Source organism: Acipenser ruthenus, chromosome 13, assembly GCF_902713425.1.
Source record: "Acipenser ruthenus chromosome 13, fAciRut3.2 maternal haplotype, whole genome shotgun sequence".
NCBI classification, from domain to species: Eukaryota; Metazoa; Chordata; class Actinopteri; order Acipenseriformes; family Acipenseridae; genus Acipenser; species Acipenser ruthenus.
This window is the reverse complement of record NC_081201.1, coordinates 32,525,500-32,539,808: the sequence shown is the minus strand read 5'-3', so window position 1 is coordinate 32,539,808 and position 14,309 is coordinate 32,525,500. Positions and strand designations below refer to the sequence as shown.

Below are 14,309 nucleotides of genomic sequence, written 5' to 3'. Positions count from 1 at the left end.
GGCCCCTCTTGTTTTTAGGCACCTCTCTTCTCATTGGCTCTCAGCCAACGCAGTCTTATTTATAGAGGTGCTAATTTGCCAACACGCGGCCACTTTGCCTGTTTATTTGAGGTCTTGTGACTTTGGGCTGATTACCACCAGTGAAAAGAGGCCCACCTCAGCAGCATAGCTGGGGGGTTAAAGGTCAAGGACATCATTTGACGCATCTTTGTGACATACCCCAGGCCTTTCATTCCTGGGGCCGTAGTACAGAACAATTTCCTAACTTGCTTTCCTGTCTTATCTTTCATGGCTCAGATAGGATTTTTCCTAACTTGGTTTTACAGAAGCATTTCCTAAGCCAGCAGTGCCTACAATTTCCTAAGTGTCTCTCCCTAGCCTTACATTAGTTAGGAAATCCTATCTAACGCCAGTCTTATCCATAAACGACTGATCGAGTCTGAATAGAGTAGGTTACAGAGTCTAAAGCACAAATGTGCATCATCTTTTTTTTTGCAGGGTTTGTTCAGATCTTGCAAAATAACAATTTTATTTTTCTAACCGACAGATAGGAAAGGTTCTACCGAGTCCTAAATGTTAGGAAAGAAACTTAGGACACGACCAAGTTCGGAACATTCTGTGATATGCTATTTCCTATCTTAAATTAAGACAGGAAAATAAGTTTGGAGAGCATTTTCTGTAATATCAACTCTCCTAAACTTGTAGTTAGGACATTCTATCTCTGAAAGTAAGAATGTCACCGAGGATGCTTTTGTAATGTGGCCCCTGAACAGATACAAGAAAAACAAACTAAAAAACAATACAAACTAACCACAGCAGCAGCAATGAGGCCTGTCATTGGATTATTTGCTGATATCAGATGGGCCGAGCTCCCTCAGTCACAGTGCTGAGCTCCCAAACCCTGCAGTGGCTCAGGGTCACTCTCAGGCTGAAACAGCTTTCGTAACATCAGCCTCTTGTGTTAAAAAAGGCAGAGGAGTAAAAACGAAATGTTTGTTAGCGCTTTATTTGATTCGGAGAATGCAGCACTCATAACCCCTTCGTAAAGGCTACAAAACACCCCGGCACAATATTTATTTTTCAGCATTTCATTCCAACATCTTAATAGGTTCCCTACCTTTTGCACTGGAGAGAAAACAAACAACATTTACATCTGCCTTTGTGTATTTTAATCAAAGTTTAAAAAATAAACAAAAAATGAAACACTAGACAAGGCATTCATAGAATGGTGCAGATTAAGATCATTGAACAAATCGAGAATCTTAACAGGGTCCAGTCCCAACTGGTGCGGACTAGACAACGATGTATTATTATTATTATTATTATTATTATTATGATTATTATTATGATTATGTATTCTGTTAATCAGCAGAGGATGCTCACCCTAACCGACCTGCTGCTGCCAAATTCACAAATCGATAAGGAGGTTCCTTAAAACCAAACAGAGATGAAATATATATGAAGACAGCAATCCGGTCAAATTGAAGTGTGTCATCTATTCATGAAACAGCCCATTAGTGGGCAAGTAGCATAGGGGTGGAATGCACAGACTTCCTGCATTCATTGATTTATCTTTTCTTATTTTTAAGCTTGGGTTACTTGGCTTGGTGGAGCTCAGCAGAGGTACCGGTGCTGCTGCTTAGTAACTAAGGATCATAGCTCATACAGCACAGAGGATCAATAAATCTGTGACCATGTAGTTAGCAAGGAGCACTGAACTTTGACAATGCTGGAGTTTCAGGTACATCATTATCACCTCAGTTATGGAGCAGCTCATTTATCTGTGTAGTACAATAGTTCTGCAGCACGAAGCATGTAGATATCACAGCTGAACAGATTAACAGATAACGTAGAGCTCCACCCCCTTCCCTGGCTGGACCAATGACACCAGCACTGCAGCATCCTGCTGATCTCACCCACAATGCACTGCTTCTGCTGCTGTCGCCACGCCCTGTCGACTGCTGTAACTGCAGTCACTCCCACAATCCCCTGCTCCCCTGCTCCAGACAGCAAGAAGATGCAGAGACAGCAGTTTAGCAGCTCTGGGGAGAAGGGGGGAAGGAAACAAAATCAATACCTTGAACTCTAACAGATATTAACTCATGACCAACATTAATTGCAATTTTGTAATCCGTCATGTCAGAGTACGTCTGCAACAACACTCCTCATCTAAATATATAAGCAGCTGTTTAAAATACCTCTGTGTCAGATCAATAAAACAAGCACCTAGTCATTAATTTCCTTTTTACTGTCTGACAAGAGAACAGATTCAGCATCACCTGAGAATGTGTAGCTTTTGCCTCGTCAGGTTGTTCTGTGCTTGCGAAGGTGCCGCTGTTAACTTGCCATCCTAGCAGCGTCACTGCTGGGATTTTAGAGGCTTGCCCTTGTTAATTTCATCCTGTAACAAATTCAGAATCTTAGGTCCAGCATAGAGAATCTGAGAAAGCTATTTCAATACAGTCTAGTATCGAGAACTCAGTACTGTACTGGGGATCTGAGAGTCAGCTAATTCAAAACAGTCTAATATAGAGAACTCTGTACTGTACTGGGGATCTGAGAGCCAGCTAATTCAGTACAGTCTAGTATCGAGAACTCAGTACTGTTCTGGGGATCTGAGAGCCAGCTAATTCAATACAGTCAGCCCAGTACAATACACTTTCTTGTGTATTTATTTTTGTGTTTCAGTCTGACAGCTTTAGCGGTTGGATGATTACATTTTTGTGAGCTGAAAGAAATTGGTTTTATCATGAAATAGGAATGGGGGGGGGGGGGGGGGGGCAGGGACAGTGTCACCCTCTGCGTGTAAGTTTGGCGCCACCTGCTGATGATTTCTGGAAGCACAACAGTTAAACAAGGGCCTAAACCTTTATGATTAAAACAGGCCATGTGACCCTCTTGGCTAAGGCACTAGGAAGCAGCAGTTCTGTTGACCAGAACACTGTCCATGGAGTTAAATAGGAAGTACTGATTGCTGCTGAACTCTCCGAATTAATCAAGTAGTAACACTCGAAAGTGTTTCTTGTGCACAAACATGAAGGCATGTTGGTGTGCAACCCTGACTAAGGCACTGTCTCAAGAGCGTCCACAGTTGATATTGAGTGGAGACAGACTATGGTCAGAGACAGACACTTATCGTCCCCTTCCCTCTCACACACACACACCCCCTCTCAAGATTTCCACTAACATCCCTTTCCTGGTCTTGTGAAGAGAGGAAAAGAGGGGGTGTTGATAAGAATTCCAGAGACCTGCCAAGAGCAATGGACAGTTTCCTAGCGGCTCCTCGCACTTTCCCTGCTCCTGCGAGGACCTGAGCTCCCACCCTCTCTGCTGCCTGCTCTCTGTCTCTCCTCTGGAAACAGAGCCAGCTGCATTGTTCGAGTCCTGTGACCTTCTGGAGAGAGGCTGACCAGTTAGGAAACTCATTTCCGATCATTGTTGGAGGCTTGAAAACTAGGAGGGGGGGGGGGGGAGGGAAATTCCAGGGATCTTAAAACAACTCTGTTTAAAACTTTAAAGCAGAGCTCTGAGTTAGCTGTGAGGAGACATGGTTTTAAAGCTGCTCGTTCTGTTGTCCCTGGCAGTGCTGGTCCGCTCTGACCTGAGAGCGAGGGACCTGGAGTTAGAGGAGGAGCCGGAGGAGGAGCTCCTGAAACAGGGTGACAGGCACCCCCAACACCACTTCGGGGTACAGCCTGAGACGCATAGGTTTGCGACCCCTGGGGACCCCCCAGCAGAAAGCACTCCAAAGATTGCGCCTTCCACAGGAGAGACAGCAGCCCACCAACTTACAACCCGGACCGGGTAAGTCAAGCGCTGTGGCAACAGAGTGACCAGGAGGTACCGCTCAGGTCTCGTTGTTTTATGTGCCTTTGACTCCAAGGCACATTTACTGTTGCTCCCAACGCGCCAATGGGGTGAGTTCTATCGAGGTTTTTGTTCAGTGTTTGATGAAGTTCGGCGTGCTGGGCTGCAGTGTGGAAGGCAGTGGGTTTGAGTAGCTCAGTGGTTAGAGTGCTGGGCTGCAGTGTGGAAGGCAGTGGGTTTGAGTAGCTCAGTGGTTAGTGCTGGGCTGCAGTGTGGAAGGCAGTGGGTTGGAGTTTTAAGATAAAGTGAGAGGTTCATGGGAAAGCATGCTGTGCTGGTTCAACTCATCGCTGTGTGATGTATACAAACATGGGTCTGTTACCATTGCATTTTGCCTCTCTGCTTTACAACTGTAGGCATGGTGATGGTCCTAGAAACTTCCAATCCATGTTAGCAAGTTAAGTTAATGAGCATAGTATTTAAGGAATATTCCTTTTATGAGATCAAAGATAGATAGGCCAGACATGTTTAATGTACAGAGCTTCTGAACTCTGGAATCGGTTACCGCTTGACATTCGAAATGCTGTGTCACTGCGTACATTCAAATATTTGGTTCATAATGACTTTCTTGTTTAAAGTATATGTAATTACTGACTAAGGAGAAATGCGTGTGTGAGAATGGATGATGTTAAATGTATATTTGTCTGTATTTTGTTTCCTGGGTCCCTCTTGAAAACAAACCAAGGTTTTATTCTTGTGGTGTGTGAGTGTGTGTGTTTGTGTATATTTTTTAATAAATCTTATTGAGGGGCAGGCTCTGTTACCAATGTCTCCTCTCCACCAAACCTGAGCAGAGCTTCTTACTAACGCAACCAGGATCCGAACCAGGCTTGCATGACTCGTCCTGCACTCCAAGCAGTGGTGCTTTTACTAGAGGAAACTGTCTGAAGAGACTGTAAAGGCAATAGCTGGTGACAGATGAAAGAACATTCAGTGAATCGAGTTTAGTACGTTGTGTGGAGGGGTGTCTCTTCTGGTACAGGAGATTACCTGCAGTTTAGGGGCAATAATTTCTGTTATAATACTAGACTACTTCACAAAACTAAATCACAAAAACGAAGACCTACCATTAATCGTAAAAATGTGTTGTTTTTTAAGTTTAGAATTAAGCAGTGCGTTCCATGCACGGGATGACATCTGTACACAGGATAAGATACAGTGTAACAGTGATTGGTTGATTTCTCATACTTGACAACTATATTATGATATAAACCAGGCAGATGCAAAACAAGGCAACCAGTAATCCCACTGGTCCCCAGCAATCCAGCAGCTGTTGCTACTTGTATATACCATAACAGCACTGTGGTCTGCATGAACAGTGAAACAATGGGCATTTTTAAGACAGCTATTCACTGCAATAAAACAGAAGTGCAGCCACTCTAGAGGCAGTCTAAGAAAAGCTGCATTGTGAGCGACCCTCAGGCTATTCAGACTGACCCCTGGGAAAGGACTAGGTCCAGGTGTGATGTAATCACAGCTCTGTGTGTGTGTTCATAACTGCGTCTTTTTAATTGAAAGCATCATGTTTAATTTTAAGAGTTACTTTTTGTGTTTGTTTATTATCTGTTTACTAACGCGTTAACATGTTCATTTTGTTTTATAGTTAATTAATACATAATTATTAACTAATAAAAAAAAGGCTAGCTGAAATTGTGTTTGGTTTATCATTGTATGCTTACCTATGCTTTTCCTTGTTTTCACTGTGCTTTATTACACTTCGCTGTGCTTTTACTCTGGGAGACTGACGATGTTTGTGTTTCTATTGTCCTTCAGGAACTGGTGTGCCTTCGTCCACTCTCGCATAGTGACCACCGTGGTGTCCGGCGGCACAGAACAATTCACCACCCGATCCCAGAAGCCCTGCCCCCATGGGACTCCCGACTGCCAGCTCGTAATGTAAGATTCAGACACCACTGCCAGCGATGGAAGTAAGACTCCTATTGCATAGCAGTGTCATCCACTCTCCAGTAGCAGTGCTGAGTCCACACTCAGATAGTAGGGACTTGGATTTTGGACTTTGGCAGTTTGTTTAAAAAACAATCCATGTCGTTGGTTGTTTTTATATTTGAATCGAATGCCTTATTTATTTGTCTTTTCTAATTTCATTTGAAATTGAATTCTCCCTTTTTAAAAGCGGTATTTATCACATTGGTGTTGCCAATGAGGCTGAAGCTGTACTGTGCGGTGTTGAAATGAGGCGCTGGTCTCCTCGCTGTCTCTCAGGTACAAGCTGTCCCTGCGGCCGGTGTATCGGCAGAAGCAGAAGGTCTTCACAGCGCTGCAGTGGAGGTGCTGTCCTGGCCACATGGGAACAAACTGTGAGGACACAGGTGCGGCTTCACTATCATTACTCTTACTGTTACTATCACAATTACTACAATTAGTACTCAATTCTATTACTACAACTCTACTTACTCTTACTATTACTAGTATAACTCCTACTACTGTTATGAGTATTATTATTATGGTGCTACTATTACTAATATTATTCCCATTTTTATTACAGGTATTATTATTATTATTATAATTACACTAGAAGATGTAAATGAAAAATAAAAAAGATCTTTACAGATATCTGTCAGTACATTCCTCTCTCTCTCTCTCTCTCTCTCTCTCCTCTCTCTCTCTCTCTCTCTCTCTCTCTCTCTCTCTCTCTCTCTCTCTCTCTCTCTCTCTCTCTCTCTCTCTCTCTCTCTCTCTCTCTCTCTCTCTCTCTCTCTCTCTCTCTCTCTCTCTCTCTCTCTCTCCTCACAGTTGCAGCTTCGAGCCACTTGTCTGTACCGATCAACCAGACAGCAGGAAGCAGGGAACAGGAATCTAACCAGTCTCTAGGCCCAGGTACACCAGCTTGTTTGTTTTTTGTGTTTATCTGCAGAGAGCAGTTGTTTCTTTCTCTCTATCTCTCCCTCTCTTGTGCTTTCTCTTAGCCCCCCTCCCCCTCTCTCCCCTCCACAAACAGAGGAAGTGCTGTGGTTTTCTGGAACAAACTGGATCTGATTGTGTGCATGGCTTTATATGTAGAGAAGAGGAAAAGGTGTGTGAGACTTTCCCAGGGTTTCAATCAAAGCTGAATAATACACAGAGGCAGGTGTCACCCCAACACATACGTACACACACAGCCCACTGCTGAAACCACTGAGCTGCTCAAGCTCAATTCCTTCACCCATGACTTATTTTTACTCAAAACCCACTACCTTCCACACTGCCCTGCAGCCCAGAGTTTGCTTTCTTTCAGTAAACATTGAGCCCCTAACCCTCTCTCCCTCACTTCCTCTCCTGACCCCTCACCCCCTCCCTCATGAACCCTGTTCCTCCTCTGTCCTGGCCACTCACCCCCTCATCCCCTTCCGCTCCCTGCAGATCCAGGGAAGGTGATGCGGATGGCTGGAGAGGAGGGAGGTCTGCCAAATGATATCCAGCACCCAGGTAGCTTGCTGCACGACCTTCACTCACTATTGGGGGAAAACAGGACCTTCAGGCTGGACCTGAACCAGAACAGAACAGGTACGGGATGCCTGTGTGTATGTGTGTGTGTGTGTGCGCCCTTATAAAAAATGGTTATACTCTGCGTTTACCATGGTTTACCCTGGTTTGTTTTACCTTACCTCCCTGTTCTTTACAATGCGATGTGGACAAAGCACAAGAGCAGTGCACAGCGTATTCATTCATGCTTAGCTGGTTGATCTCAAAACCTTGTCAAAGTCAGGACGTAAAGGAGTCCAGTGATTCAACGTCGACAGAATGGCTAGGTAACCCATGGTAACCCTTTCCATACCCTCACCACTCTCAGTGGGAAGAACTTTAAATGATTTGGGTAATAAAGAACACATGACGTGCTGTTTGAGGATCGCGTAAAGGATTGTGGGGTGGAACCCTTCATTCCTCAGTACAAAGAGCTGCAGAAGGTCTTTCTTTTCTGATCACAGCAGCTCCTGCAGGATATCCTGCCTCTCTTTCAACTGGGGGTGAAGCTCACTGTCAGTGATGTCATCTGACATGTGTCTGAAATAGCAACCCCTGTTTATACAAGTTTAAAGAAAAAAAAAACTTCCAGCTGTTACTTCCTCATCCTCAGTTAACCGGTAGTAACAGCAACATAGTTGTAATGCACGGTTAGCAATTGCTATAAAGCTGGGGTACGGCATGCATGACCATGCGTGTTTACAATGTAGAGATCCCCACCAAGCCCAATTAACTAAAACACACACTTGTTTTACCCCCACAGTTTTCGTTCCATAACAAAATAAAGCTTATAAAGCTACGATTTCCTGCAATCTGAGATAGAAACAGGGAATTACTAAGTCATTGCTGGACGCTACAGCTGAAGCATGAAATTATTATTAAACAGTTGTTGCATGTTTCCAGTTTAAACAACTCCCCTCTCCCCTCTCCCCTCTCCCCTCTCCCCTCTCCCTTGTGTTTTTGCATTCACATAGGAAATGCCGTGACTTTTTCAGACAACACAGAGAGTGTGGTACGTGTGGGTACAGTACAGTATGTGTTGCTGTGCTAGTAAGTAGCAGATACTGAATGAAACAAAATGTACAACAAGTCCATTTTTGTTAAGTAGCTTTTCCAAGCTGATTAAAAAATATTACCGGTAAAACATACAATACAGTGCTCTTTTTAAAAACAAATACGAGGTACTCCTGACTAGGAAAGCACACAATATGGGACCGTACTGTACCACTCGTGTTTACAAAACTTCACTTTACAAGCAATGGTAGCACAACGGAGAGAACCCAGCCATGACAGATATCGCATCACTCCATGACCTACCAGAATGTGCTGTGTGTGCAAAGCTTAGCAATGAGAATGCTGATTGTATCAGGGGCATAGCTAGGAATAGATTTTTACTGAGGCAAAAATCTAATTTTTGTCTAAAAAAAACCCCAAAAAACCTGCATATCCTGTTCATGAAGCCTGGAGACTATTGATGCTAACTGCAAAGCAATATAAGTCACTAACTATTTTTACTCAGTGACCCACCTTGGATCATGTTTGAAATTTCATGACACATATTTTGAGATTTTTTAAACAAATCTCCCATCAAAAACAACACCAACCTAAAATGACTCTATTGACAAACTGGGAGCTGGATTTAAACAGCCATCTTCAGGGAGAGAAGGCCATGGGATTAGCCCACTGCGCCACCAGCTCCCACAGGAGAGCTGTGTTTCACATTGACAATAAGGTAAATAAACCAATTCTTTGAAAAAAAATTAAGGAAACAGCTGGATTTGAATCCAGTCCCCCAAGGAGAACAGCACAACATACTAGTGAATTAACCCACTGTGTCATGGGGCAGCAGTGTGGAGTAGTGGTTAGGGCTCTGAACTCCTGACCGGAGGGTTGTGGGTTCAGTCCCCAGTGGGGGACACTGCTGTTGTACCCTTAAGCAAGGTACTTTACCTAGATTGCTCCAGTAAAAACAAAAAAAAACTGTATAAATGGGTAATTGTATGTAAAAATAATGTGATATCTGTATAATGTGAAATAATGTATAATGTGATATCTTGTAACAATTGTAAGTCGCCCTGGATAAGGGCATCTGCTAAGAAATAAATAATAATAATAATGTCACTTTTATTGCAAATGAGAAGTAACAATGACAGTAAGAATCAAACAGTAAGCGAGAAATACACAGTAAGATTTAAACAATTAGAGAACAAAGTGAGTTAGTAAGACTGTTTGAGAGAGAAACACATACTGTAAGAATCTAACAGAGATCACATTAAGACAGGAAGTTAGAAAGATACAGTGCCAAACTTTAACAACACGTTTACATTTACTAACTATTCAACTGTGTAAATAATAAATCATTAAATAAACATTTTACAACAGGTACAGCTATAGTTAACGCTATAAAGAAGTCGATAAAGTTTTGAGATCAGTCAGCTATAAGGAACCAGACGAGCATTTAATGGGCCGAATGGCTCCCCTCATTCATATTTTCTTGTGTTCTTAAAGAGGTTCTCTCTCTCTCTCTCTCTCAGACTCAGCTGCTCTGTTGTCTCTCCTGGCCCAGCTGCTCCTGCCTCACCTGGAGGCCCTGGTGAAGGAACATGTGCAGAGGGAGTGGGACGGCTTCAACAGGAGCCTGCAGAGTCTGTCTCGAGAACTGGGGGGGCTGGCCCAGGACGTGGAGGTGCTGCGAAAGGGGCCGGGGAGGGGGGAGGAGGGCAGGGAGGGAAGGCAGGACTTTGAGTCGAAGCTGCAGGAGAATGTGTACAAGCTGGACCAGCTGGGGGCATTACTGAGCTCCCAGGGCTGGGAGCTGCATGAAAAGCTTCACTCCCAGCAGGCCGCACTCCACTACAACCTGACCGCTATCAAGACAAAAACGGATGTCAAGGTGAAGCGCAACCAGAAGATGATCCAGGTGAGTGCCCGCACTGAGGGAACTGGTGTATCCGATACAGGAAAGGAAAGAAGACTCCTAGTGCATAGCAGTTTAACCCATTCCAGTGAGCTTGATTAGTGTATAGATAACCAAGCAATGGGAGTCTTATTTCCATCCTTGTATCCATCCAGGTCTTGCAATGTGTTTTGTCTAGTAACAAACACTATAGCCAACACGTTTGGGTCCTTAAATTAAACATGTTTGTTACTTCTTGTTGTATAAATTGAATAGTTTTATAGTTTTATTTTACTACCATAAGACTGCCCTCTAGAGGGCACTGTACTCCTTCTGCAGTATCCCACAAGCCAGTTCAATTTCACATCCCTGCGTTATTTTGGATGCCACTGCCTCATTAATGCCACTGTTTGTACCATTAATATCATGTTATGCTGTAATAATGTGCTTACACCACCATACAAACAACACATGACATAGCCCAGTGTATAGGTATCAAGCTCAGGTGCGTCTTATGTGTTCTCGTGCAGGTGAAGCTACAGGCGCTCAACGTCTCCCTGGCTGAGGTGAAGAGGGAGCAGGAGAGGCTGGGAGAGGAGCTCCGCAGGCAGAGACACAGTGGGAGAGAGGAGGGGGGGGAGGAGGGTGGTGTTGTGGGAGGACAGAGCGGACAGGGTGGGGTCGAGCCAAGTGTTTGGGAGGCAATCCGGTGGCTGGAGCGGAAGGTGTCCGAGAACTCTGGGAACGTGACCTACCTTGTGAAGGAGAATGACTTGTCCGCGCAAAATGTCCAGGACCTGCAGCGGGAGTTCCTGAACCTGGAGAGCACCCTGCAGGAGACGACCAGGGAGATCCGCGTGCTGTTCATGGAGTCCGGGCTGACGGTGGAGGACAGCAAGGTGGAGGTGCTGCAGGGGGTGAGGGGGCTGGCAGCCAACCTGAGCACCCTGGAGGGCCAGCTGAGGAACGTCAGCGACAAGGTGGAGGAGTTCTCACTGGACATCGATGACCTGTACGGTCTCTACCCCAGCCACTGCAACTGCCAGAGTCTGGCTGCAGAGCTGGCCCTGCTGGGGGACGAGCTGAGGGAGGAGCTGAGGAACTGCACCCGGGTCACAGAGAACAACAGACACAAGCTGGAGGAGGCCAGCCACGGGGCCTGGAGGCCAGGCCTCACCAACTCCGTGGAGGACCTGATCGTGGGGCTACAACAGGTGCAGCGCTCCCTGGCCTTCGAGCAGGAGAAGCACAGGGCACTGCATCTCAACATGTTCCAGCTACAGGGGGCCGGGCTGGGGCTGCAGCGTGAGGTGAGCAGGCTACGGGACAAGGAGGGGTACTGGACAGCAGAGATCCAGAGGCTGTCCAGCTCCTTCCAGTCCCTGCTGGCGGACACTGTGAGACACGCCGAGGTGCTGGAGGCCATGCTGGGGGCGGACGTGCTGGAGTTCACCAGCGAGATGTCCTCACAGCTGGGGGAGCTCTCTGTCCCCACCCTGCAGGAGAGCGTGAGGGAGGCCCTGGCCGGGCTCCGGGCACACAACTCCAGCCTGGTGTCCCTGGAGAGGAGGGTGGAGGGGCTGCTGCTGGAGCTAGGGAGGGAGAGGAGTGAACGGGCTGCTCCCCCCATATCCACCAGCGAGGGGCCCCCCAGTGGGGACTCCAGAGCTGTGGAGCGCAGGAGTGGAGACCTTAGGCTAGGGGAACCCCTGATTGGGGACCGGTCCCTAGACAGAGAGCTTTCAGACCTGAAGGGGACACTGAAGGATCTAGGGGCCCAGGTGATGAAACTGAAGGAGCAACAGCAGCCCTGCCCCCAATCCTGCTGTAACTGTACTGTGGTGCCCTCTGGTGGTTGGGCAGGGGAGCTGCAGAAACTCAGGCAGGATCTGGAGAGCCATCTGCAGGTTTTCCACGGAGTCTTTGGGGACACAGAGGCACTGGCTGTCTCCAACGTGACTGTGGATCTGAGCCAGCTGTGGAGCGCAATGAGGAAGATGGAGAGGAGAAGGCAGAAGGGGAGAGAGAGAGGGCGCAAGGGAGGCAAGACATCGCGATTGGGGGACGTGGTCAAGCGCAACACGAAGGACACATGGCTAGAGACACATGGTAATTATTGTTATATTTCTTTGCTTTCCCCCTTTTTATTTGTATTGATTTATACAGGGTATATATACAAATCATATGTGAAAACGGAGATGACAGTGAGGTTGCTCAGGAGCCTCTTGAGCTGAATAAGACTACCCTCTAGAGGATACTTTCATTTCTGCAGTGTCTTACAAGCTTGTTCAGTTTCACATTTTACTACATTAATTCGGAGATTATCTTTTTGCAGAGAAGCCAATTCAGAATGTCCAAATGAGTGAGATTCGGGAAAAAAATAAGTGAGATTTGTGATTTTCTATTAAAATGCATTATCATCTTTTAATAGTGAGAATTCTCATTGAGTGTTTTGAATGTATGGATATGTATATATATCGAAACTAATTAGGATTACTGTCAGAATGTTTTTTTTCTTGCTATTGTCTAATGAAGTCTTCCCCTCTTATCTGTCTCATTCCCTTCCCACTCTCACCTGTCTCTCATCCCCCTACTTCCCCCTCTCACAGTGTCCCTGGACCCCCCCGTTGTGTTCCTGGCCAGCATCCTCAAGGTGTCCAATCAGACCAGGACGGCGGTGTTCAAGCGGGCGGTGCTGAACACATGGCAGTGTTACTCCCCCGAGACGGGGGTCTTCACCGCGCCGGCCCGTGGCCTGTACCTTTTCACACTGAGCCTGGACTTTGGGCCAGGCCCAGTGCTGGGGCAGCTCATGAGGGGAGGGGTCCTGGTGGCCAGACTGCACCAGAACCACAGGAAACCCGTGGGCCCGCTGACCCGGGTCTGCCTGCTGGAGCTGGTCCGGGGTGAGCAGGTCCGACTGGAGCTGCTGCAGGGGTCCCTGGAGAGAGGCAGCCAGGCTGACAACACATTTGGAGGGGTGCTGCTGTTCAGAACGCCCTGACAGCTGTCCCTCCACTTGTCGCCTTTAAAACAGACAGTGGCCGGTTGTATAAAAAAAATCAAAACTCTTCATTAGAAATGCAAGTTATTATTCCCAAGGTATTTATTTAAATGCATGAGGATGGTTTGTCTAAACTACCTGTGTGGCTGGTTTCACAAATTAGTGTAAGGTACATTAGTGTCTGATTGGGGTCTGTGAAACCAGTTTATAAATCCCAATTTTTAAGGCAAAAAACACAAAGGGAACATTTTAATTTAAGGTGTTTTATGCAACTATCCACTGGCCCTGAAACCGCCTCACAAACTTAGACACATTACTTTGATCCAGAAACTTTTTATTTAAATTTAAAAGGTTGTTTTATTTTTTATGCCATAAAACCAGCTCTGTTTAAGGAGTTTTGCAATTCGGTATTTCTTTAAAACTTTTTTGCTTAAAATTTTCTCAACAAATTGAGTCAGAGTGCAATGTATAATAATCTATAAAATATGGGGACAGAAAATCTAATATCATCCTTAAACAGCAACAACTGGATAGTTTGTGCACAGAGAAATTAACACTGACTAGATACAGGCGTTAGCTCCAAATATTTTTTTGTCTTTTCGAATGAGCCAAATGTAATTTATAGCTTGTTCTGTAACTTTTTTAAATGGATTTCCATTGGTGTTTTATACCAATTATTTCCTGTAGGTAGAGCTGCTGAGACATATTAATGTTGTATACCCACTTGCTGCAACAGGTGAGGGTATTGTAATAAATAATACATGTGTATGTTTCTATCTCTGTTTAGCAGTGGATTTTACTGTACTTTGCTTGCTGTAACACAATGTTTGCTAATGTTACCAACATTAAAGAATAAGATGTTCAAGTGGGCCAGCATATAGCCATCAACAGAAGAAAAACAAACTCAATAATCAATTGAAGGCTAAGTAACTTTAAGCCAATTTTTAGCATGTGTTTTAAGTTTGAAGCATGAAAAGCTGATCCCCATTGATTTGACAACCTGGGGAAAGGTGTGGAGAGCTGCTGTCTCTGTTTCATTGATCAGAGACTAATAGGACTGTATGACTGTCAATCTTGCAG

General features: G+C 45.3%; 1 protein-coding gene across 1 annotated transcript; it reads left to right on the top strand.

The window, feature by feature from the left end:
- The first annotated feature begins 3,517 nt into the window (after positions 1–3,517).
- Positions 3,518–14,005, top strand: LOC117417706 (multimerin-2-like). Its single transcript, XM_034029917.3, has 8 exons — positions 3,518–3,804; positions 5,641–5,763; positions 6,091–6,197; positions 6,622–6,705; positions 7,228–7,371; positions 9,864–10,249; positions 10,756–12,334; positions 12,835–14,005. Exons 1-8 carry the CDS (start codon positions 3,548–3,550, stop codon positions 13,227–13,229), a joined length of 3,075 nt encoding a protein of 1,024 aa, XP_033885808.3. The 5' UTR covers positions 3,518–3,547; the 3' UTR covers positions 13,230–14,005.
- Positions 14,006–14,309: the final 304 nt, after the last annotated feature.